The sequence below is a fragment of the Amblyomma maculatum genome, chromosome 2, assembly GCF_055883805.1.
Source record: "Amblyomma maculatum isolate TAMU_Amacu chromosome 2, ASM5588380v1, whole genome shotgun sequence".
In the NCBI taxonomy this organism is placed as follows: Eukaryota; Metazoa; Arthropoda; class Arachnida; order Ixodida; family Ixodidae; genus Amblyomma; species Amblyomma maculatum.
The window spans coordinates 108,320,616-108,346,584 of NC_139345.1; the positions used below are offsets into that span (position 1 = coordinate 108,320,616).

General features: G+C 50.9%; 1 protein-coding gene across 5 annotated transcripts in view; it reads left to right on the plus strand.

Moving 5' to 3' along the window:
• Tlk (Tousled-like kinase) overlaps window positions 1-25,969 on the plus strand; it is a 137,229-nt gene that overhangs the window by 47,144 nt on the left and 64,116 nt on the right. Inside the window, exon 1 of one of the 5 annotated variants that reach the window (XM_084595020.1) lies at window positions 6,845-6,991. The exons of 3 other annotated variants lie outside the window; for them this stretch is intronic. Coding sequence is in view for 1 of the 2 variants with exons in the window: in XM_084595015.1 (XP_084451141.1) it covers window positions 22,956-22,987 (32 nt within the window). In the remaining variant the exon portion in view is untranslated. Of the gene's footprint in view, window positions 1-6,844; window positions 6,992-22,265; window positions 22,988-25,969 lie in introns of those variants that run through there. One more of the 5 variants, XM_084595015.1, reaches the window with a different exon arrangement.

Consider the following 25,969-nt stretch of genomic DNA (forward strand, 5'->3'; position numbering starts at 1 on the left):
GGCTTGCCGTTAGTTGACCTGCAGTGCCTCCTGTATTGCAATATATATATATATATATATATATATATATATATATATATATATATATATATATATATATATATATATATATATATACCGGGTGTCCCAGCTAACTTGAACCAAGGGTTACAAAATAATATATTTGAGGTAGGTCAGTGAAACCAATTGCATACAACTGCCAGCCTGTTTGCGCACTACAGGCAATTTTTGTTTTGCATTTACTAAATTAGCTAATTATGTTAATTTCTCTGATTTATTAAATATCGACTTTAGACCAAAAATGTGAATTGAAAAGTTGTAGAGCACCTTCAGAAACCCCCATTCCGTTAATTGCAATAAAGAAAGTCTCACGTGTATCTTTTTTTTCCAGGCTCAGAAGAAAGCCCGCGAAATACAAATAATACCACGTGACTAGCGCATTTGTGCGCCGCGATTGTGGTGCTCTCAGTCGTGGTTTGAGCGAACGACATAAGCTGCGGCCGTGACCCGATGGCCCCTTGCAGCGGCAGGCAGAAATGTTGGGGATGGTTCGAGCGAGCTCCAGCTCGCCCGTCGCCACCGCGAGTTTGGCCAAGCCTGCGCACCGCAGCAGCCTTCATCACGACAGGCGGATGACGATAAAGAACCAGCAAATGAAGGTGCAGCGCTAATTTTAGTCGAGTCACATGATGTCATCTCGCCTCTTTACCCAAGCCTGTGTGCGCAGATTCAGTGGCTGATACCTTATCGCTCATTCGTTTATCGTGACGTTCGCTGATGGGAGAGAAGGAGGCCTTGTTAGAATGTCGGTGGTGTCGGCTCGCCGCTCTCGCTGCTACTGCACTGTCACGTGGGCCGGCTGTCTGACGCGGGCGAAGAAGCCATCGCAGGCATATCGGCCTGCCGCTTTAACGGGGCCAAGAAGACACGGCCGCAGCTGATTTCGTTCGCTCAAACCACGACTGAGAGCACCACAATCGCGGCGCACAAATACACTAGTTACGTGGTATTATTTGTATTTCGCGGGCTTTCTTCTGAGCCCGGAAAAAAAGATACACGTGAGAATTTCTTTATCGCAATTAATGAAATGGGGGTTTCTGAAGGTGCTCTACAACTTTCCAATTTACATGTTTGCTCTAAAGTCGATATTTATTAAATTAGATAAATTAACATAATTAGCTAATAAAGTAATTGCAAAACAAAAAATTGGCTGTAGTGCGCAAGGAGGCTGGCAGTTGAATGCAATTGGTTTCACTGACCTACCTCAAATATATTATTTTGTACCCCTTGGTTCAAGTTAGCTGGGACACCCGGTGTATATATATATATATATATATATATATATATATATATATATATATATATATATATATATACACTCACACGGACCAAGGTTTTTCACTTCTTGGTTGGTTGGTTTATGGGTTTTAACGTCCCATAGCCACTCAGGCTATGAGAGACGCCGTAGTGGAGGACTCCGGAAATTTCGACCACCTGGGGTTCTTTAACGTGCACTGACATCGTACAGCACGGGCGGGGGCGCCTTGGTCTTCGCGGCCGTTGAGGCCAGGATTTTGATCCCGCACCCTTGAGAACAGTAGTCGAACGCTGTAACCACTGCGCCTATTTGTAAAGTTTATACATCGATACAGTATCAGCAACTGATGGCTTTCCAAGCTGAGCAGTTTGACATTTTTCATTTTTCAGTGATATCAGTTAATTGATGAATTGCTTAATAAATTTTCTCAATTAGCATCATCAAGCATTGGCTTTTCATTCTGAGCATCTTGACTCTTTTAACCCCCCCCCCCCCTTTTTGTTTTTTTTTCAATTCTCCATTTTAATTTCTTTAATAATAAATTAAAATGATTTCATCAGCTCATATTCGCTTATCACACACCAATCAATTACTAGAGCCACAAGTTACCATGCCTGCCGTGGTGGTGCAGTGGTTAGGGCGCTCGACTAATGTGCCCATTCGGGATCGAATCCCGGCCCCGGTGGCTGCTTTTGGATGGAGGCAACCTTGCGTTTTGGGGGTGAAGTCTTACAGTCACCGGGGAAGAAAATATTTTTGACCGCAGGGTGGACAGTGGGCCTTTAATGAGTAATATTACCCAGCTGATGAGACCTGCCTTAATGGGTGCTTAAAGAGGTCGGGAACTGGGGACCAGACAGTGTTTTTGCGAAGTGAGTTCTAAAACGATTCATTGTTATGGCAAATTTTTGGCTTGGGGATGTTTTTTCCGGCGCCTTATCTTTCGGGGACATTTTTTCCGGGAAAGTTATTACCTACACCCGCCATATGTGCCGTACGTGAGGGCAGCAGTTTCTACATCGCCCGTCCGTCTCTGTATGTGTCTGATTTTTTTATTTTTTATTATTATTTTTTTGTACGAGTTTTCTGACGCTCAGCTTTCGATTGCTTGGGGTTCGTTTCTAGCGAGATGCAGCTGCAGTAGCCGCGCTTCCCAGGTCGAACCGATGTTCCAAGCGAGCCCAGTTGCATTCAGGTCGCTGTGCGCTGTTTCCTCCTCGGGCAGATACCTATTTCATTCCAGTTTGCCGCCCCTTCCTTGCTTCCTTTTTTTTTTTTTTTTTTTTCCGTGCAAAACTTTGTTGCTGTAGAGGAGTGCATTGTTTCCAGCGCCGCCCACCAGATAAGCCCGCCCCGAGTGGTGGGGGGTCCTGTTGACGCGAACAGAGTCGTAGAAGCGCTAATGGCGGTGTGATTTCTTGGCGATAAAAGATTGTTTTGCCGAATATTGGTAGCAATAACTGACGAGTGAGAAGTCGGAAATCTAGCATATTTGTCCTTTCAGTGGTCGCCTCCAATTTACACTGTTACATCCACACTTTCAATTCAGCGCATGCAAATTGAGGTGCAACGATAACATCAGTAGTTTTTAGAACAGCAACCATTTTTGTCAGGAAACCGACACATTCTAGTTTTTGGTTTTCGCACTTTAGTATATCAGTGTGGTGTAAGGTGCGCATCGTTTAGAAAATTTATGGGCGCTGTTCTCAATTTCTTGCGCCAAAATACCCCCCACCCCCATGGCTACCACTACGCCCCTGGTCTGAGCGTACGTCAGTTTAATTCTGGCCAGTGAGATGCCATTATTCAGCGTAGAAATCTCATTTGCTAATCTTTGTTTTGTCTTCTCCGCTGGTTGCCCGCGACTGTACTGGCTAACCCGAATTCGTGGCACCGAGAGAGAGAGAGAGACCCTTTAATGAAGGACAGAGATTTTAGCCGGCGTTTAAATTTCGCTGACATGCTACTCTGTGTATGAAGGGGAATCGGGGAGGAAAAGATTGAAAAAGAATCGTGAGGAGGTTATAAGAAATGAAGGGGGAGATAAAATGCGGCCATTAAGTGTGTTCTAAGGTGTATCGTGGAGTAACAGTATAGAATGAAATGATGAAATGCATAGTCCGATAAATGTGCTTATAGAGTTCACAGCGCGAAAAATGCCGAAGGGTAAAATTCAAGGTGAACTTAAAGTTTGTCTAAAAGTCCAATGTCTTTTAAATACGTAAATAAAAAGTTCACTGCGAGTCTGTTGCCTAGGGCAGGCTAAGGGACCTAAAAAAATGTCCATTGTTAAAGGCACTGGGGAGAGCTTTTCCATGCTATGTTCGTAGTACTCGCGCTCATCAGCGTACGCAGTGCACTCAAGTAGGATATGTTGCACAGTTTCAACCGAACCACAGTTGTCACAAAGCGGACCGTTCATTTGACCAAAATGATATCGCAAGCTATTTGTATATGCACAGTTCAGGCGGAGTCGGTGGTAAAGAGTTTCTAGTTGGCGAGGAAGTTTCGGATGGAGTCTTGACGTTAGATGTGGGTCAATCAATTAAAGAAATTGATAGTGATTTGTCGGCAAGCTCCAAAGTCGATACCTTGCTTCGGTTCCAAAATTTTTAGCCAGTTTGGATGCATCAGATTTCGTGAAGTAGGTCCGAATGTATCTTTGATGTTGATGGCCTTTACGAGCCGCTTCATCGGCTTTTTCATTGGCTTTAATGCCACAGTGGGCTGGTATCCACTGAAATCTTATGCAGTGGTCTGCTGCAGTAGCTGCTCTTCTCCCGCGCCTATCCATGCAAAGGCATCCGTTTCCCTTCCTATGAAGACAAGACTGTCGGCGTCGTGGTGGTCGTGCTTTATCGCGACCGGCGGTGGAAAAGGAGAAACCACGTGCTCGAATGGCGCTCACGCGCGGGCTTCATTTCTCGGAGGCGGCGGCTGGGAGAGAAAAGGCGAGAAGAGGGAGCGGTGTCAAAGCTTATTACGCCTTAGGGTGAGAGGGAAACCGCTGCACTGCATGTGGCAATGCGGCGGACCCTTTTGGCAAAATGGAGAGTGAAAATGTGGTCCCGGCGGTTGGGTTCGGTGTCGCTCGCGATGGCTTTTTGGTTTGGATGCTGGAGCTAAATGCGATGCTTCGCCGCAGCGCTTAGCTGCTTCGGGGCTGCAGCAGCCGCACTTCATCGGATTTCACCCTGCGATGTACAGATTCCGGTCAAGAAAATGCTGCTCTGCGCTTTGAGGGGGGTCGTGGCTGTGTGCCGAAGCGCGAGAGAGAGAGCCATGTTAGAGCGTTTTGACCTCGTTTGGCTCGCGCGGTTGGTTTGACCGGTCGCCGCCTCGCCTGCTGCTGCTGGTGCTGCTCTTGCCGCCGGTGCTCTGCGTGGCAGCTGAGCTGGGGCGAGCGAGCAACGGGGCGCGCGGAGCCTGTCAGCGCCGGCGGCGGCCATCTTTATCGCCGGCTCTCCCCTTCGCGTGCCGTCCCCCCTTCCCCCTCTCTCTCGTGTCACTTTTTATTAGCGTCGTCTCGGCAGTGTTATTACTTGTTATTATTACTCCGGTGGTTGGCCGGGAACGGCCGTGGTGTCGGTTGGTAGCGGGAATGGTGGTGGCTGGCGGCTTGCTTTTCCGCGGCGTTTGGCGGAGAGGGAGTGGGGAGGTGCGGTCGCGGCTTGCTTTTCGGGGGCGGCGAGTATTTGGGCTGTTCATGATGGCGGCGTGGTGTCTCTTTCCTCCCGGCGCGGGGTAGGTTGGAGTGGAGCGAAGGGGATGGGCGTGTCAGAACGAGCTTGCTTGCATCCCGAGATCACTTATCGAGGTGACTGACGTCGTTGAGAGGAACCAAGAAGACTTTGGATGCACTGGCTTTCGTCCTGCCCTACAAGTTTTGGCCACGTCGCTTTTTTTTTTTTTTTTTTTTTTCGCCAGTCGAGGCGTTTCCGCGCTTTCATTCTTAGGTGCACCGGTTACGCCTTGCCAGGGCGGAAATTTGACGGGGCGGGGCGGAAGAGCTTGCTCTATCTGACGTCTTCAACGGGTTAGGAGTAGCGATGATGTAATTCAATGGGATCATAATTTTTTTTTTCAAACAGTTGATTCTTCATAAAGGGGGTCCCAGAATGGACTTAATCGGCCAGCCTTGCATTGTTTCCTTCGTCGAGTGGTATTTAAAAAATCAAACGGGTACTCTACAGTCGCTGGGATTTGGCATATTGCATATAACATCAATAAATCTCAACCATTACGCTTTAGATCAAAGTATTTTTTTTTTTTCGAGAGTCGCCTGCCTTCCATTTACTTTTGACATCACCTGTGCATAGATGAATGACTAATTTTTTACCCCAGTGAGTTGTGAAGTCAAACTAGAGGGGTAACCGTCCTGTGAGGCGTTTTTCTTTTTTGAATATATTACTTTTAAAACGGGATTGTCTTGTAGAAAAACGGCCATCTCGGTACCTCAGGGAGCGTGTATATTTCAGTCTTCAGGGCCCAAAGTGTCACGTGCCGTGGCGCTCTTGCTGTCCTGCCCTACTGGGAAGCCCTTTTACTCTCCGAAGATGCCGTGAGCCTTCCGCCATGTGTGTCAGCGACGTCCTCCCGGTGATAAAGCGGGGCTAGAGTTTATCCAGTTTATCTCGGGCAGCAGCAAATCTTTATCTGCCAGTGGGGATCGTCCCTTCATTTTTGCTCGAGTCACACTGTTGCCCTGGCTTGCTCGGTACGCATCCCTCGCCAAAAGCTGGGCTTGCAGACACGCATGGCCGCGCCTGCGCCATTCTGGGCCACCCCAGAGCGTGCTACTTATTTCCGCAAATGCGCCGATTTGATCGAAGTGTTCACTACGTCAGCGACTCCGCAGAGGATGCCGGTAGGGTTGACATTAACGGAGCATTGTTCAAAGGAGGCCGTAAGCCACATTATGGCTAGATAAGGGTATTGTAATCGCTTCAAAGCAGCCGTGCAGCAGGCATCATGGCCGCCGCACTAACTATGCGCACGCGTAGTGAGAGCAGTGAAATCAGTCGTAGGCATTTCGAAGCCTCTCGAGCTGTCGTAATCTATCAGTGCCGCGGGCGGCGTCCTGTCATGGCGCCTGTTACCGCTATGGGGCTGAGCATCGTGACCGTCGCGTGTTCGGAAGCAGTTCGCCCCCGGCTGCCTTTATCCCTTAACGGTTTTTTTTTTTTTCTTCTCATTGTTGCCTGGTCCGCGAGCACGTGACGACGACATATAGAGCAAATTCTTGGTATTTTTTTGCCGCATTTCATTAGCGTTTAGAATATTTTGCGAAATGTGGTACGGCATCAGTTCAGTGGCGTTACGAAAACAGCGCGTCTTATCAGCGTTCGCGCGGTTATCACCATCGTATCGCGGTCGCTCATGCCGATTCGAGTCGCTTATATCGCCATTTCGCGCACCGCCTTTTTTACCTTTATTTCTTAGCTTAAGTTTTTTTTTTTTTTTTTTTTTTTTTTTTTTTTTTTTCGGTACCCTAAGGGCCTCTTGCAGTCAAGGTTCTTAATTTCCTGCTGATGACGCGCTTATGCCTCGGAAGGCTTTGGATGTGTGGCCGGTCTAGTTTGCTTGACCTCTTTAATAGCTGTACGAGGAACTTGTTATCTTAAGCCCCGGTTCGTAGTGCTATCCAACGTGATGAAATGAAAGTCAAATAAGGTAAGATGAAAGAATTGCACTGTTGTTTAGGAAGGAAGATAGCGTTATTTCTTCTTTTAATTGCGAGAGTGGGTTCGAGTTTACGTATGCCATTTTCTTTCTTTTTTGCGAGCGTGTCTGTTCTTGGTGTTTAACGTTGTATAACGACTTCGCAGCAACAACGTGTTGGCTAAAGTGCTTTGGTGAGAAGAAACGAAGGCTTCGCTTTGACTATGAATGACGCGAGTTTCTGAAGGCCTCTTTTCGGATCCTTGACTGACTGCTTGCTAAAGTTTATTTTGGTGCCATATGCCGTCTAAATACGCGTTCACACGGGCTGTGGCAGCGGGGTTATTATGCTTGCTGTAACGCTTGTGTGAATTTGTTGAAGTGCACCCAGTAGCAATATGAGGGAAAGAGTGCGGTAGACAAAGCGAAGCCAGGCGCGTTTATTCGCGTCACCTTGCTTGCGCAACGGAAAGTGGCCTAGGCCGAGGCATTGCCGTTCGCTCCCGTACTTTTTTTTTTTGGGGGGGGGGGGGGGGGCTAGGGCTAGCCTCTCGACCTCAGCGATACCTTTTCTCTGCCGCATGTGTGCCGCTGCTGTTGCCGTTGGTGCTGCTGCTGCGGCAGGCAGAGCGGACGGAGCTTCTCTGTCCGCAGCACGTGATGTCGGTTGCCTAGCGATATGCTCGTGACGTCACGCCTTTCTCCGCCGTCACTTGGGGCTCCTGCTGCGGGCTAGTTTGCCTCCTCCCCCTTCGTCTCTTTGTTCTCCCCTCTGAGAAGTGTCGCTTTTGCCGTTTCTTTCGTGTATCGTTTCCTAGCCTCTCTCGTGTGGCTCGATTTAGTCGGCGGCGCAAGGAAGCGTTGGGAACAAAAAGCGAAGCAAGAGAAGAAGACATACGGCGAATGCGCGAGGAAAATAAAAGCTGGCGGGAAAGGAAGAGGCCGGTGTGCGAGGCGGCGAGCAAGTCTGTCGAGAACCGCGGGGAGGAGGGGCGGACATCATGGCGGGTTATACTGCTCGCGAACGAATAAGTGGCGGATGAACGTGTGCCGTCCCAGGTACTTTTCCGTTTCCTCCATAGCGCTGCAGCGTCGCGTTTCAACCCGGAGGCCTCGTGCATCATCACCTGCCTGCTTACTCGCGCGAGGTGCGCGCGAGGAGATTTCGCTCGCGCTTGGTCTTGCAACGCCTCCTTGCAAGTAGGGTGTTACAGGCTTACAGCTAAAGGTTACACCTCGCGCCGCTCGCGAAATATGCGTTCGGTTGTCAGTGAGCACTTGTCCCGCCCTCTCCTTTGTGACCATTCCCGGGTCAACTTGTTGAACGCTGGTTCATGGTTTTTCCCGTGGCGCAAATATGAGTGGGATTAATTTTATTTAAAAATTGGGGGGCTGTTACTGCGAGGTCACGCGATGGGGCTTGGTTGTGGGAAAGCTCATTACTGCGCATTCCACTGGAGACACTAGACATCACGGACTGACGAATGGCTGAAATGTCCGTGATGTCCAGTCCCGTGTGGAATGCTCTGGGTGACGTTAAATGTCCGCGATATTTTCCGCGGATTAGCTTACACAGGTATGGCGGTTTGGCGGAATTTTAATTGGCAACTTGTGAAATACGGTAGAGGCGAGTAGCATTGCTGTTCCTTGTGACTGCAATCGGTTATATTAGAACAAGGCTGCTGGTCAGAGCAACAAGGTTATGGAAACTAAGCTTACTAATCGTTTGTTCACGCGGTCGCATGCGAGGCAGCATTAAAGACAGGGGACATAGAAATATATGCTGGATTCAAGCAGTTGCTGTGTCGTTATACACGTTCAATAATGGGCCTTTTTTGTATACTATATTTAGAACAGGATACTTGTGATCTCCTTATGCGTACTTCTATCCGTCACTATGGTAGAACGTCAGTTCGTTTGGAGTTTGATGGTTGTCCAACCGTGGAGAAGTGAAGCGCCTGGTAACACTCGAAACGCCCCGACGACAGAAGGGCGAGGGGCTAATGGCGCACCTCTCCGACTGCGGTTACTTTCCTGTTTCCAGGGGAGCACCTAACTGGGATAAGGTAATCGCGATTAACGCTCGCTGTTATTCGAAACTCGTGCATGGGGAGTAGGAAAACTGATGAAATGAGTTTGTCCGACGTCACGCTATGCTCGCTGCGCATTCCAGACCCGCAATATGGCGGCAGCGTTGTTGGGGCGGCGAAGAAGGAGGGGATGCGAGTTGGTAGGCAACCTGCCCCCACTTGGCTGCGGCAGCTGCCGTTGGGGTGGGGGTGCCGAGCAGTCGCAGGGTGTGGGTTGAGTAAGGTGCCTGGGAGGGGGGGGGGGGGGGGGGGGGTAAGGTCTCTCTGTGAAGATCGGCAGCGGCTTTTGTAGCCGACGTGGTCTTTTCTGTTCTGTTTTTCGGTTATTTTCTCTCGGCCGCCGGGCGGCCATCTTGCGGTGAGGAAAGCTGCGTTCGTCGCGTCCGCGGCAGCGTGCACGAGGCGGCCGCGGTGGTTGACCCGAACGCCGCCTGCTGAAGGACGCAGGCATGCATGACCTCATCGCGATCTGTGCCGCACAGGGACCGCTCGCTCGCGCGCGCGCCTTGCCTGCAGCAGGGTTTCTTCTCGGACTTTCGGCGAAACCGTTTTGCCGGTTCCAGAGCGGGCGGCGCATGCGCTCCCGGCAGACGGGATCGCCTTGTGTCTGCGCGCCGCGTGAACGAAGTTGAGGGCATCCCTTCGGGGCCCGGCCGACACGAGAGCGAAAGCTAGGCTATGGCGGCCGTCCCACGCGGCGCCGCCATTGAGCGGAAGTTACTCATTTGGCCGTTCGGCGCCGAGTTCGCAGCGAGGGCCACTGTCGAGGTGCTGGTAAAAATGTTAGTAAAGCTTGGCCCAGTGGCATCGTGCCTGTTTTCACGACGCATGACTTGCGTCCCTTGTTTGTCTCGCAATTTGCGCAATGGCAAGCTGCGACGCCGGCAGCGTCGCCTGGATTTGCGGTTTCCATCTCGTAGTTTGCTGCGGCGCCCCGGCTTCTGTCCACACTGTAACGTAAATGTAACACTTACAAGAACGCGTTTTTCGTCAGTAAGTTGTGGGAAAAGGGTGATTGAGGAACCTTGCACACATTTTTACGCACATACTGAGCGATTGCTAAAGCCTAGGACGCAACTCCAAAAATACTTCGCTCTGGGAGGTTGCGGTGTTCAGCTACGCCTCTGTGAAACTGCGAACCGTAGCCTGGGATTTGGAGGTCAAGGAGGAGAAATCCCAGTGGTTTCAAGAACTTTCTTCTACCTGCCGGAAAAGTGTTTCTCTCTTGATGCTGCGCTGGAGGATGGCGTATATGGCAGAACCAGTGATTAGCGCTTGGCGATGTATAACGCTTGGGCTTGCTTTGCAGACGCTGCTTGCAGACCTTCCCTCGGCGCTCATTCCTGGCGACGCTGTTCAGGCCTTGCGGCCAAAGCGGCCGCCCGCTTCGTCCCGCAAAAATATGGCAGCAGCCGGCGCCAGTCTCTGTGGGGTTGGTTTGGCGCCGCCGAGCGATGGTGGGAGGGAGCCTCTTGGCGTTGCGTAATGGCGGATTGCCGCGGCCGGTGTGTGGCGATTCGAGGTCGGTTACAGGCTGCGTGTCGTCTTCCATGGCAGCACCGATCCTTGCAGGAGCGTTGTGGCCAGTTCACTTGAAATTCGGCCGACGTCGCTGGGGCCTCTGCCGTCCAACCTGCATATATGTACTTGATGCATCCCGATGTGGTGCATTTCCACCTCCTGTGGATTCGTTTCTGACCCCGTGTGTCACCGAACAGCGCAAGCTGAACGAGATGAATGGGCGCCGAGGTGGATCTTGGACTGACGACCCTTACCTGGAGATTGGTTTCTTTCCCTCCCGAGGCTCGGTCGCCGGTGTCCGTTTTGGTGTGACTGCACCCACTATATAATAGATAAACCTTGGTCGCGTTTGTGAGTTTTGAAGCCTGTGCAGTGAAAAAGTGTGTACGCTGACCTTGACTCGGCTCTACAGCGATACCTGACGCTCCGAATAGCCTCCTTAGATCGTACAGTCGCGATTTTCTTTGCACATCGATATTGTTAGCGCTAGACGCAGGGGGAAATGGAGGGTCGATCATGGTTAGCACTTTAAAACAGAAGGCAGTGTTTCTATGTCTATAATCTCTTGCTCTTTTTCTCTCCTTTCGGCTGAACTTCGGCTAGCCAAAATGGTAACTATATTTCGCGAAGAATACTGATACTGCGTGGCGGACTTGAGCTGTTGCTGTTATCGCTGAAGATACGTGCTCACGTTTTGTTCCGCCTCGACGCCGCACGCGCAGCAACAGGGCATTTGGCGGCGGCTTGTCGCTGCTGTGGCTAGCTTAGCGGCACCCTGTCGCCCAGATGGGACGGCCAACCACGTTTATCCCACCCGCGGTTATTGTGCGCGAGGACATACCGTGGCGCCACCTCTCGGAAGCGCCCGCATAGCGAAGTAAGTGGGTAACGCACGTGGAACTGCTGCTGTAGGATACTTTCCTAGGCAGTTGAGTTGCGCGTTAGCATTACGTTCATTTATTTATTTAATATGCACCTCGGTCTGGGCCTGTGTAAGCTTATTTTGAGGTGTGAGACCTATTTATTCGGCAAAAAAAGCACTTCACCAAATCAGAGTTATCGAAGTTGGCGAGCTTTACTCTAACAACGACGCGCACCGGCAGCAACATTTCTGCTGTTATGAACAAAAAAAAAAAAAAGAAACAACTGAAGCGACCACACAATCAATCAGATGTAAGCAGACAGTGCACAGGTAACGGGATTCCTCTGCGAGAGCAGAAGACTGACAGGAGGAGCCTGACAGATGCTGAGCGCCTTCGCATAGCACCGGCGGTTGCTTCACCTTTCTCCTGCTCCCTTGAGCGTAATAGAGCAAACGAGTTTGACTGTGGGGATGACGTTGAATAATTTTTAGCAAGTGTGAAGATGTGCGTTCCACGCAGCGAATTCTTGCTTACTGACTACCATCATTGGCACTCTTGGTTAGAGCGGCTATTTGTTTTCCCCTCGCACAGTAGTTTTTTTTTTTTTTTTTTTTTTTTTTTTTTTTTTTTTTTTTTACGCATATCTCGATCAACACATCACAACATGCATGCAATGCTCTATTTTTCGCTTATTCACGGACTCTGTCACTTGAAATTACTACAGTACTGGAGACGCTGCCTGAGACAACTCGTCATGTATGCCGCTGCTCGAGGCGACAGAATCTTCTAGTTGACTTCAGTAAAACATCCGTGTCAGCACGTTCATTTAGAATAACTTGAGACTTTCTGGCCTTCGCACGATCCCTGCTTTCTTTAGGGGGGCACTGCTCCATGAAGAAGCCAGCATCTTTTTCATCCTTCCAGCAATAGTATCGTTAGCTTCACAAGTGATAAGTGCAGATTAAAACGCGCGCGCCGTTTCTTCTACCGCTCACCGAACTTTTATTGCCAACTCTATGGACGAAATCTCGCTCACTGAAATGTCTGCTGCGCACATCATGAGAATGATCACTCGCTGATTTGCCCATTAAAATTTTGATTAAGGAAGGTTCTGTGAGCTTGTTTCGGGTAGCTATGAGAGTTTGCGCCGGTTTCCCTCGCTTACGTCCGGGTCCAGATCAGTAACGTACCGTAGCAACAGCTCATATAAACTTCAGCAGCCTCAGAACGATGTAAGATAAAAAAGTACAAGGCTGGCACTCTATATCAACCTAAACTACAGAAATAAATGCGACTGTTACCACAGCACACGGAGTGGCGTCCGTGTGCTGTGCGATGTCAGTGCACGTTAAAGAACCCCAGGTGGTCGAAATTTCCGGAGTCCTCCACTACGGCGTCTCTCAGCCCGAGTCGCTTTGGGACGTTAAACCCAACAAACAATTACAACAACAACAACTTTTAAAATGCACAAATTCAATTGAGGGTCTGCTTCAGCAGCAGTAATAGGAGTCACGTGATCCCACTTGCCCCCCTAGGTCGACGCTAGCGCCGTTCGCTCCAGTGGTGGTGCTCGCGCCAAATTCCAACGTCTTCGTGAGGGGCACTCCGCACCGCCACACCCCTTCGGTCGCTTTCTGGGCTACGTCCGTTTTTCTCGCCGTGCCTCGGGGCCTGTTCTTGTCTTGGCGGCGGTGATAAGCAAGGCTACCATCGCCGATGCCCAACCTAGTCCCGCGGTCACGGAGTACCCAGGTTAGGGTTCGAGTTGCAATTCTTTCGAGGAGATCCTGTCTGTACCAAGTAGAATGATATAAACAAGATGGTCACACAGTATGAAAGAGCACTGGACAAGGGTTGAGGAGGAGCCTCAGTTTGCAAGCCGAGCCAAAAGGCAAGTGGACTTGTCTTCTGGGCGTCTATATAAAGTGACATTCTCGACACGCGTGTCCGCCGTTCCACATGTCGATACTTGCACGGTTGTGGTGGAAACTATGCAACACGCCTTCGCATGCCGCTTGCCAATGTCGCGCGGTGGAGGCGGTCGTAACGGTCCTCTGTGTGAGTCGACTCGGTAGCGAGTTGACTGGATTTGACGTCTGGCCTTTGGGACTCCAGTGTCGAGGTTCTGTGCTCTCCGAAGAAGGGATGAGCCGCGATTTCCTTTATATGGGGTTGCCCGCGATGAGGTGCTGGCTGGCAAGCTCGAACTGCATACGCGACAAGGGCGGAGCTAAGGGCGCTCGCGGGCCATATTGCTCGATTAATTCGCGGGTGACGCAATGCGAAGGAGGATGAGTCTTCACTGCACCGGTCACACGAGTCGCGGACTGGAGCAAAATCCAACGTGCGTAAAATGCGTTCGTGGTCCCCTGGCAAAAGCCAGGGAACGCTAAGGAAAAACTTACTCTTAAGCCTTGCTGCTGCCCGTGTCAGTGGTGGTCTCCCGGTTCGCTTCACTCGGCCGTGCTGCCTCGCTCCGAAACAGCGTCCCAAAACGTCACTTGGATTCACCGAATAGGCTGAGCTGATTCTTTCAAGTGCAGCAGAATGTCGTGGACTGAGTTCGCGGCGCTTTCCTTCAAAAAAAAAAAAAAAAAGAGGTACGGCAACATTGCTGCCGCAGGCTAATTGAGCTGTGCATCTATATAAGGTTCGATTTGGCTTGCACTGGCTGCACTTGTTCTGAAAAGCGTTGCAGCGGTGCCAGGCGGTCACGTGAGCGTGCAGTGCCAGTTCCGACACTGGCTTGCGGCGGCAGCTGCCAAAACGAGTTCGCAAGTGCAGTATACATTTCATGTATCGCGTGCTGTAACATGATAACGTCCAATTTCGAAGCCAGCTGCCGTAGGCCTAATGTACTAGATCGGAAAGTGACCAACAGTGACGTTGAATGCGACCAATTGGCCAACGTACGCGCGACTGCAGGATCGTTACATCGGCCGCTCTGCGAAAATACCATTCATGCACATAGGTACGAGAGAATTAACGTTGTAAGCAGCTGCCACGAGTATTAATTTAAATAAGACGAGACGCTTGATTGGTTCAGCGGTATAAATCCAATGAATTCCGCGGACTTCTGTCCAAAAGCGCTAATTAAGAACACCTATATAAAGTAAAGTTGTACCCGTCGGAAAGGCAGCGATACGCAGAACGAGCTCATAACGGAACTAGGTGTGGAACTAGCATATCGCTCTCGCATATCCACACGTAAGTAGACTTAAGTGCGCCCTGTAATTTTTTTTTTTTTCCTTCTGTCAGTTGAATTAGGTATCACTAGCACATGGACAGCTTTCATGACTTCTGCAGCCAGAATAGCAAATTTTGTGTGGAAAGCTATATTGCCGCGTGTGAAAGCGTCATGTAGCTGTTTGGGGCCAGCTCCCAGGGAGGAAAATGAAATCGTGTGCATTTCTCCGACTCACAGATGCCGTCAGCAGGAAGGTACCACGGTCATCCTTTTGCGATCTTTACTTCTTTCTCGTATACGGAAAAGCAGTGTGAATTGCTAGCGGTCGTGCTTAAACAGATGCATTTAGTTAACACGTGTAAAGACAGCATATTAGCCTGCTTATAAATGCTAATATATAATCCTTAACCTCACTGTTCGAGTTGTAGTGAATTGTAATGCACACACGCACGCACGCACGCATACATATACATACATACATACATACATACATACATACATACATACATACATACATACATACATACATACATACATCTGGGTTGCTTTGGGACGTTAAACCCCACAAACCAACCAACCAAACATACATACATGCATGCATGCATGCATACATACATACATGCATACATACATACATACATGCATACATACGTACATACATACATACATACATACATACATACATACATACATACATACATACATACATACATACATACATACATACATACATACATACATACATACATAGATTGTAGAGCGCAGTAACGACAGAATGGAACACTTAGCACAAACACGCGTTCTATACGCGCGGTGCCCTCGCGGCCCGCAGTCCACCCGATGCCGTGCACGCCGACAGATCGTACCTGATGTAAAGTGTATTAGCGCGCTGGTAAAAGACTTTCGTGTATATAAATGTCGATCTCAACAGGCACGCTACTGTGACGAGCTTGTAAAATTTTACATGATGAAGAAACCCGGTGTGGTAGGTGTTCGGCAGTCTGGGTACACGGACGATAGATATTTGCAGCGAGGCGTTGCCGTGCTAACAATTACGCGAAGTGATATGCTGACAGAAGTTAAGAAAATGTACTCGAATGGTAAATCTAATGCGGTGTACGGATATCCAATATGGTGTCTTTATTTACAGGGGTGTGTAATAAGGGAAATAAGCTTTAGTCATGTTCCACGGGGTGTCGGGTCGGGCGGCTCGTACACATGGGTCTTTTTGTCCTGGAGCGGTGGATGGAGCGTGGTTGCTGCCGGCTCTGATGAACGGGACAATCATCGCCTGGTGTGGTGTACAGCCAGCGCCAGCACGAAAGGGAACACAATGTACGCATTCAGTCGGCGATTACTTATTTAGAATGAGTGGAAAAAAAATAATTCGAGGACACTTTGGCGACTGAAGTGATGAAAGACTGCATTCTGCTACGCGATTGTTGCGCATGTAGCGATGAATGCTGCTACGCGTAAAGCGACCGACAACTCCCACATTTTGCGAGTGCATTTGTTCAGTGAACTCTGCTTGGCAGCGACGAGATCGCGCTCCTTGTATCTTGGCAGTTCTACGTTTACTGTTGTGTGGTTGATATTACCGCGTGCGCAGCATCAATTAGTAATAATTAATTGCATAGTATTGTCACTAATTAATAATTACTCAGACATTAATTAGTAGTTAATTACCCATTAGTACTTACTGATTAATTATTCATTAATTTGGTATGGGTATTGATTGTCGTATGGCCGTATAAAGCACGCATTCGCGCATTCTGTGGTGGTGCTCTATTATTGGTCGACACCTCCATGACGTCATCCTGTCTCGACCAATCAGAGCTACGCAGAAGCGTGACACTTGCTGACGACAACGATGAGGCAATAATGGCTTTCGCCTTAAAAAGCACTATGTCCCGTCCTCCCAAAAACCCTGCTTTGGCGTTGTCAGCGAATGATCACTGTCATCTCACCCTGGCAATGGTTGGCAGGTGGCGTGGCTTTGCGGTGATTGGTCGCCTGGTTATGACCTCACAAGGCCACATGACACAGCAGAGTTTACTGAGAAGGAGGGTGAGATCGGCATCCAGCCGCCCAGGACTCCTGGATCCCGAGTATAGGACGCGCTGCCCCAAGGCCACGCAGGCACATTCGTAGGGCTAGAGCAGGACTTAATTCTTTCGCCGGGTGGTCTCACGTGTAATGAGGTAGCTTACGACCGTATGCTAATGAGCATGTTTGGTATAAGTTCGGGGGCATAAATTAAAAGACTGTTTAAGCGAGCAGCAAACAAGACATTACTGGAGAAGAGTAAATGCAGAATTCACTCTTGTACGCAAGCTGACGGCTTCACGATTGCGCTGATCGCTGCAGTAGAAGAGTCGTGCTCCTCAAGCGCGGATACCTTCCTTTTCCGCCGTTTTATGCGTCCACGGTTGCTCATCCGCTAGCGTACGAACAGGTCAGCGCGGTCGCTATAATTTTAGAGCGAAGGCGCTTCTGGCTCACCCTCAGTGATTTCGGCGATGTCAGCCAGATTCGCTAAAGGATCGAATGGGTTTGTATGGTAATGGACCAAACAGAGATAAGTTTTCGGGATGGCCTTGCAGGGTAACGATGCCAGTCATATACTAGTCTATTGGGCATATCTAGCAAATGTCACGGGCCACGCGAATTTTGACCTTGAAATGACCTTGGCCGAATCCGAGCATTGATAAATCTGTTCGGGCTCCGGTATTGGCTTGGCCCATTCCCAAGATTTGGCTATTGGGCGTTCTCGACGCTTCCTTGAGACACTCAAAAACTGTACTTGGCCCACCTCCGAAATTTAGCTCGCCCACCCTGAAAATTGATTTTGCCCAGTGCGAAAGTTGAGTTTGGGAAAGTCACGATTTGATTGGGCCCACCTCGAAAATTGACTTTTCCTAATTCTAAAATTGAATTGACTCATGTTCAAAACCGACTACCTCGGAAATTTCGCTGGTTCAGTCCTAAATTTAGGTCGGCATTACACGATGCTTGTTGGTTGGCGGAGTCAGTCTCTCATTTGTTTTTGTAACCAGGCAAGTTTGGGTAATGTTTTTCCGTGTTGCTATCTTTCAGTGCCATTTTCGCAAGATTTAGAAAGTGTAGATGGGGCTGCAGGCACTGAGAAAATAAATACAGAGGGTTGAGCCGGAATCATCGATGAAGGGGCAACTGATACTAGGCTCTAGGCGCAGTGTATTTTTGTGAGCTTGCCTCGTCCGATCCGTTTGTTGTGCGCGGGACACTTTTGGCAACGAAATTGGGTCAATGAAACGTTTAGCTGGGCTTTTGTGGTGGCCAGCCGCCGGCCGCGAACGCGTTCCGCCCGTAGAGCTCCGCACACTGCCTTTCACAATCACCGCTATTTCTCTTCCCCCCCCCCCCCCCCCCTCTCTATCTTTGTGTGTGACGCAGCTTTCACGCCTTTGTCCCAGTTGCGGGCCGTTGTCCTCTTCAGATGCACGCGTATGTTGCAGCCACCTCTCATACCCCGTGACCACACTGTGCCCATGTTCGCAGACTTTCTCTCTTTTTTTTTTTTTTAGAGAGCAGTGAAATTTCTAGGTTCCATCTCCTGTATAGTGAACTAGAATATATTCTAGTTCATTATAATCTTCTGGTAATGCAATGGAAGGTACCCCGTGAGAATAACACCATCAGCCCAGAGCTGCTAAGTGTGTCACCTGCATTTGAAAGCCAGTGTGGCCCAAAGCCGAATAATCGCGACAGGAAATGCACGGGCATAGCGGAAAGCGTACACACAGGTGACAACAGCGGTGGAAGCATTCGTTGTTGTTTGGCCTCGAAAGCGGTAATGACTCCATTCTGGGTTATTTGGCGAAACTTGTTTTGCTCACTGTGCTGGTACAGTCTTTGTCAAAAATGTGCAACCGCCTCACCCTACTTGAGCTCAGATATATTCCAATGCTTCCTAGAGCTCCTTTATAGGGCTTACTCCTTGGGCTGCATACTTTGACAAAGGCTGTACATCGCGAAACATATGCATATGTTTGTCCGTCAAGACCGTTTGATTCACGGAAAGCCTTGAAAGTGGTAATGCCTAACAAAGCAATGTTTTCGAAAATAAGTTACGGCTGATGATTATGCTAACTGAGCATTTCATCAGGTAAGGCTTTTATTTGAAGAATACTTGCATTGGCCCAAGGATAAAGAAAAAAACAAACACGAAAAGCAACTAAGCAGCATTCGTGAGATATCTTGTTGCCTATTTTGTTCGTTTACGTCGCAGTGTGTAAAGTTGGCCTTTACACATTACAGCGCTGTAGTGCATGCCTTTGCAAAATAAAAGAGAAAATAGGAAGATGGGGCAGGAAAACCGCGTGTTTTGTCATAAAGTTGCTACATCTAAACGGGCTTCCGTCATGCACAGAATGTGTGTGGTTCCTGTGTTAGAAAGACCACTCCGTGCGAACTGTCGGAACCATGGTGTACTGACTACTGAGATGGAAAATGACGGTGGGCGTACTACCTGTCACCTCCGACACATCATCCATGTATTGGTTTGGTTCATAGGGTTTAACGTCCTAGAGCGATGCCGTAGTGCAGGGCTTCAGATAATTTCGACAACCTGGGGTTCTTTAACGTGCACTGACATCGCACAGTGCTTGGGCACGTTTCGCCTCCACCGAAACGCACCCGCCGGTGCCGGGATCGAACTCGGGTCATCCGGCCATGCCGTACGCGCATTCCGATTTCTCTAAACTGCCCCGCCGTGGTGGCGCAGTGGTTAGGGCGCTGGACTAGTGTGCCCAAGGAGGCGGGATCGAACCCGGCCGCGGCGGCCGCTTTTCGACGAAGGCGAAAAGCAAGTTGCCCATATGCTGTTCGATGTCAGTGTACGTTAAAGAACCCCAAGTTGTCGAAATTCCCGGAGCCCTCTACTACGGCGTCTCCCATAGTCTGAGTCGCTTTGGGACTTTAAACCCAGAAACCAAACCAGACCTAAACAGCCGGGCACCAATGCGCGTTTCCCTTGCCACCGCGTGTGTGTGGTTTCTTTCCTTGGTGTCAGGAACCCCGGCGTGAAAGGCGTCGCAGGTGGTGGGATCTGATCGCTGTCGAGGTTACATTTCTAGAAGATGCACGCACCGCCTCGCTCCTTTTCGTCAGCCATTCGGCGCGCTGGAGCGGACGCGTCACCGAGTCGCTCGGGCGAGGAGCCGTCGGTCTGGTCGACGTTCATGGCGTTTGGTTGTTGCGCTGTGCGAGACAGAGAAGAACGGAAAGAGGGAGGGTCGAAGCGTTCTCAGGCTGCAGACTCACGACGACGCGCTTCGTCGCTGCTTCATCGAGGAGGCCTCGCCCCTGCCTGCGCGCCATATTCGTCGCTCGCCGAGCGGAGCGAATATGGCGCGGCTCTGCAACGCAGCCGGCCCCGCTACCCCTACTGCCACCTCTTCTCGCTGACGAGGAAGGAACAACAAAAAAGAGCCGTTGCTGCCATGGAGGACGGCGCACGACCTCCCGCCGCAGTCTTCATCGTTCCTTGTCTGCGTGCGTGCGCTGTCGGCTTGCACACAGACGCGCGCACATAGCACACTAGTGTCTTTCATTTCTGCTCGGAGACTGTATGCACGCAAAAGTTTGAGAGAGTTGAGGTGGAGGTGATGCACTGGTTTTTTTCTAAAAGGTGCAGGGAAGAGCCCGGGGTGGGGGCGACAGGAGACGGAGATGGCGGGCCGGCGAATCGAAGCGCGGCGGCGCCTTGCGCGCAAATCCGGGAGCCTTCCCCCCTTCTTCCGAGGGTAGAAGCAGCAGCAGCATCGAGCCGTGTGCTGCGTTTGGCAGCGCGGGGAGGGATCGGCCGGCCCAACTGATCGAGGCTTGGCGAGCAGGCCGGCGCCATTGCTAGCCATTGCGAAGCCACTTTTCCTTTTTCTTATTATTATTACTGAGCCTGATGGCCGATGCGTTATGCCAGTTGAGTTGCATTGTATTACGATTGGAGCTCTCTTCTGCAGCAAAAACTTGCTCGCGGTTCTTTTTTTTTTCTCTCTCTCACTGCCGCTCTCGGCCAGCGAGACCGAATTTCTGCCACGTTTACCTTTTTTTTTTTTTCTTCCTCTCTTTCGTCGACTGCTGCGGCGTGCGCCCTCGCGTAGAGGCTCTCGGGACCGGGAAGGGAGCGGCGACGTGCGACGCGTCTCTTTGTTCTACTTATCGACGTCGGTCGCCTCTGCTCAGCGCGGCAGTCTCGTCTCAGTTAGCTTTTCCTTGTGCGATCGCTACTGGCGCGCATAATGGCTTGCCCCCGAACATGTGGCAGCGTTCCAGCTACGCTCAACAACTCGAGAAATATTAGTTTGCGGATACGATACACCACGTTACTACGGCGGGAAGAAAACGTGTGTTACGTGAAGCGCTCGAGATAGAGCTTGTTGCCATTGGCTTCGAGTAAAGGAAAGGCGCAGTAACAGTTACCCCACGTTGGATGCCGCTGCCATGCCATTAGAGAAATCATGAAGCGGAAGAAATATGCGCCTTAGTGTAGTGTACTGGTGGTAATTAATTTGAACGAAAAATATTTTATTTTGATTCATGGTGTAAATTTAACGCCCCAAAACAACTACGGTAGTAAGAGTTGCCGGAACATTTAGGTGGTAGAGTGTGGTGAGGTCCTCCGTCCATGCTCGTGTCAAGGTTTGGCGGTGATATGGATAAGGGGTTCGCTTGTCACGCTATGCAAACTCAGCGAACCAGCCTGCTCACGAAGAAGCTGCGTGTGTTGCGCTGCGCTCTCCTTCCGAGGGATGCGCACGCTGCCAGCCTGGCGCCGTTTTTTAGACTGCCGTGTAGTTTTGCGAGCGACGCAGCTCCCTTGCTTTTCTTTTCTCTGTTGCAACGTATATGTATGTGTGTGTTTGTGGTGGAAAGAACGGAGGGGGTTACAAGTACGTTTTCCTTGTTTCCTTTCTGACGCGTTCGTTTCATTCCCGGTGCCTGGCGTGCATGCTTTTTTCTCCCTCACATCGTTTCATCTCTTCCGTCGCCTCCCACCTTCTGCAGTTCAGACCCTCCTCTCCCGCTTCCCGTCGCATGCTTCATCGTTCGTTCTCTCGTTCCAACGTCGCTCTGCTCGGATTCAGTCTGCGGCGCTGCTCGGTGTGCTGGTGCACCGAGGAAGGAGGAACTATTTTCTTCTTCCTATGTGCCTGTATCGCACGCTCTGCATTTGGGTTCTTTTGTCGCCAGGCGATGCGGCGGTTCAGTTTTGATCCACCTTTTTTTCTTTCCGTTCCGTGGCGTCCTTACCCCTCCTTCGTGGCAGTCATCGGCCCTGGCGTCCCGTCCACAATCCTTCCAGAAGGGTGCCCCTTCGTTCGCTCCCCTTGCTTTCAGCTTCCCACCCGCTTACGAAAACCTGGCGCACTTCTTTCTGCAGAAGGGGGGAGGGGGGGGGGGGTTCGTCTCTATTCGCGCGTGGAGGGAAGGGTCTTCAGCGGCTTCCTTCTCTCTATCTTGGCCGGCGGCGGTGCTCTTTCGGCGGACAGCGTAGGGGCGTGCGTTGTTGCGTCGCTAGCTCGCTCCTCGGTTGGCTCATTCTCGCGGGTACGCGCGCCGCACAGACAGACGCAGACCGAAGCAGCGACCTCTCCTCCGCGGGAAATCGGCCCCCGCCGCCGTTCTCTGCTCAGCCGGTAGTTAGCGCGACTCGCCGGGCGCGCGGCCTCTGTGTGCGTGCGCTGCGCCGCCGCCGAGTGTGCGTGTGTGTGCCTGCCTGCGTTTTCGGCGGCGGAGAGAGACTCGTCGTACGTTCTCGCCGCAGAGGTGGCTGGCTGGCCCGCGTGTGTTCCCCCCTCCGGTCGTCGTGTCGCGGCGGCTGTTGTGTGCTGCTCCGAGTTGCTTGCTCGCGTCAACCACGCCAGCGCCATTTTGCGCCCTCCTGTCAAGAACTGACCTTCCGCCCCGGCGCTCTTCGCGCCGCCCCGCGCCGATATCCTTCTTCTGTGACTCGCTTGTCGCGTCCGTTTGTTTGCCTCCCCGAGGCTGGTAGTGCTAGAACGTCGTGGTCGTCCTAGAAATGTGCTGTGACCAGCCACGCACCGTCACCACTGACTGCCGCAGGGGCACGTCCTGTGCTGTGGCGCTTTCCGGCCTTGACTGTGGATGCCCGTCCTCGGTGGATGTCTGAGATGTCCGCTGCTACGTGAGCCGCCACGGCGACGGACTGGCAAGGACTTCGGGTCTGTAGCGACGACCCTCGTCTCTCGTGTGGATGTTTGTCGGTGGTGGCGACTTCGGCCGGCGCACCGACACCCAGCAACTCCGGGTCCATGTTCCTTGCGCCGCTCTGCGCTTTCCAAAGGTGCGCATCATCATCATCATCGTCGTCGTCGGCGCAGCTTCATTACCTCGATGCTTGACGCGGATGATGTGTGCAGGGTAGTGATGTGCCCATCCTGCTGTGTTTTTATAGGGTGGTATCGCAGGTACCACTTTTGCTTCCCTCCCCTTCTTTTTGCTATGGCCAACGCTTCGAAAGCGCTGCTGCCTCCGCCTTCAGGAGGATTATGGTGCGCCCTCTGGCTTTTGGATATGTGTGACTCACTTGGATACGGCGCTGGCGCCCGGAAAAAGGTACCATGGAAGGCTGTCGACGGCTGTAGCCGAGTGAGCGCCTACATTTTGTTTCGTATGCTGTGCCAGCGCCGGACGTGGCTCGAGAATGGAGGAGCCCCGTTTGGTTCGCTGCCACGGCTGATCGCTCGGTTGGCTGCCTGTCGCTCCGCCGCGTATCGTCGCCCGTTGGGTGAGGAGAAGCGGCCTCCCGGTTGCGCCCGTGTGTGCGGGAAGTGGGGTGCGTGAGCAACCGCGAGTTCGCGACCAGCCGCTGGCCCGGCGACGTCCTGTCGGTTCTGTTTTTTTTTTCTTTTTTTTTTTCTTTTTTTTTTCTTTCTTTTGTTCTTGCCCTTTTGTACCGCGCTTGCTGGGAACGCCGCGCTTGTTTGTGTATCTATGAAGCCGCCTTCCTCTTTATACGTTGGCTGCCGCCGCTCGAGCGCCGATGGATTGGATTACCGCGATCCCGCCCTCTCTCACCCTGCGCATGCTTATTTTGCGGTTCTCTCCCTTCGTTTACGCGCGTTGGAGTTGCTCTTGTCGAACGAAAGCGGTGGGCGCTGTTGAGGGCCCGCCGTTTCTGTATCATCCGCCTTTCGTCTTCTTCCACTCACCGTCGCGTCTCGAAGGAACTGATCCGTACGCCGACGACGTTCCGCTCGCTTTTGTGACGATACCTCGTCGGTGCTTGCGATCATGTCTCCCGTCCAGCGCGCCTCTGCTAGGGGCTGAACTGGTGGTAATCTGGTTCACTGCCACGCGGTTTCGTGTGGACATTAAGCGATGACGTGGCCTCTAGTGAACTGAGCACTCTTCGTGCATTTTTGTCTGCAGCGCTTTTCGTTTGTGCGGGCAAGGAGAGTTGGTTGGGAGGGTGGGGTGGTCCTGCGCGATTTGGCCACGGATAGTTGAGGAAGACGAGGGGGCGCTCTCGTATCTGCCTGTCTCTATCGATGGGCGTTCGGGGAAGGAGGTCAGTTGCGGTGGTGAGGGCGCGGGAAGCGTAGCAGCCTTCCCGCATCGCCATCTGTGACGCCGTCCTGCTTTAAAGGGAAGTGACGTAACTGGCTGCGCTTCTCCGTGCTCGTTTTCCCCTCTCTCCGCTATCACCAGCGCCTGATGAACGAGGGCGCGGCATCTTTCAGATGTGTGTGTTACCGATAACTGTTTTCTTATTTCATTTCAGCCAGCGCTTGCCGCTCGAGATTGATAGAGAAGTATTGTGATTAGTCGAGGTCACCTGACCTTCACGCCGCGTTCAGCCGCACAGCTGTGGAAATTTCTGGGGGCGATTTTCTTTTTTTGCTTGGTGGGATCACGCCTTCCGCATGCGCGGAAAGTTTTCTGCTTTTCTGAGTAAAAGAGGCTCTTTTAAGCCTGCAATTCCGCTGGTGTCTGTCGTTCGTTCCCAAGGCGGTTGATTGTTTTTATGACATGGAATAATTTATGAGCCATCTTGATAGAGGCGTTAGACAGGATAGCTTGTTCCATCCAGCATTTTCTTTCGCGTGACTGTATCTAACCATTATTCTATTCGTTTAGCTCGAAACAAACTTTTTTTTTTACTAAATTTTGTGCGATCCAGTACTGGCCGCTCTACTACGAAACTAGGGGCAACTGTATTCTCTTGTATCACTCCGCTCTTTCACGAAATCTGTAGTCTATCTGTAGTCATCTTCCGTCTCCTTTTTTATTCTTAAAGGCAGCTTGAACCTTCAAGACTTCCTTGGCCGAGTTGGCGTTGACAGAAGCGTTGAGGTGGAGCTATTATTCCTCCACTTCGCGTTCCAATTTTTAGCTTTGAAGTGTGGGTCTCGAGACAAACTTCGACCACCAGGGGTTTTAAACCACTGAGCCACCCTGTGTAGCAGCACATTCAGCAGAGGAGTCGCCAGGAAAAGGGAAGGTGTAGTAGTAGGGATATAGCCAAATGGTGGGCGGCCGAACTTCGTTTCAATTTGGTGGAATGCATGCGTCATTGCGAACGGGCCGCGACAAAACATACGCCTGCACGTAGCAGACGCCCATGCGGTAAGAGGAAATAAATGCTTCGTAGTAAAAATCGCTCCTCCACTGTGCGCGCGCGCTGAGGCATTTGCAGCAGACAGCGTAGGGAAACCGCTGGAAGAGCACTGTGAGCTTTCGCTCCCTGGTTATTTTTTTTTTATTTTTTTCGAGGGAAGCTCTTGAAACATTTAGTTTACCAGCTCTATCATTCAGACTGTTGATGAGTCTGCGACTTCAGCGGATTGAATGCTCCGCTGTCGCAGCCAGGATGAAACAAACGGCCGAGTCCAAAAGCATAAAAGCGTACCTATCCTTACAAGTGTGGTGTTTCTTTATATTTTCTCTAATGGAACTCTTATAGGAACACGAAAATAACGACGTTTTGTATGAATATGATCCCTGTCTTGCATAAGGGCAAGTGAGGTGTGTACTGTATCTTGCCTAAAACTGATTTATTTATAGGAAGGGAAAGGCGCGGTAACTGTCTCGCTTGTTTTCTGTGGACACCTCAACCGCGCCGTAAGGGAAGGGACGAAGGTGGGAGTGAAAGTGGAAAGAGAAAGAGGAGCCGTAGTGGAGGGCTACGGAGTAATTTCGACCACCTGGGGATCTTTAACGTGCGCTGATATCGTACAGCACACGGATGGATGCCTCTTCGTTTCGCCTCCATCGAAACGCAGCCGCCGAGGTCGGGTTCGAACCTAGTTACTCCGGCACAGTA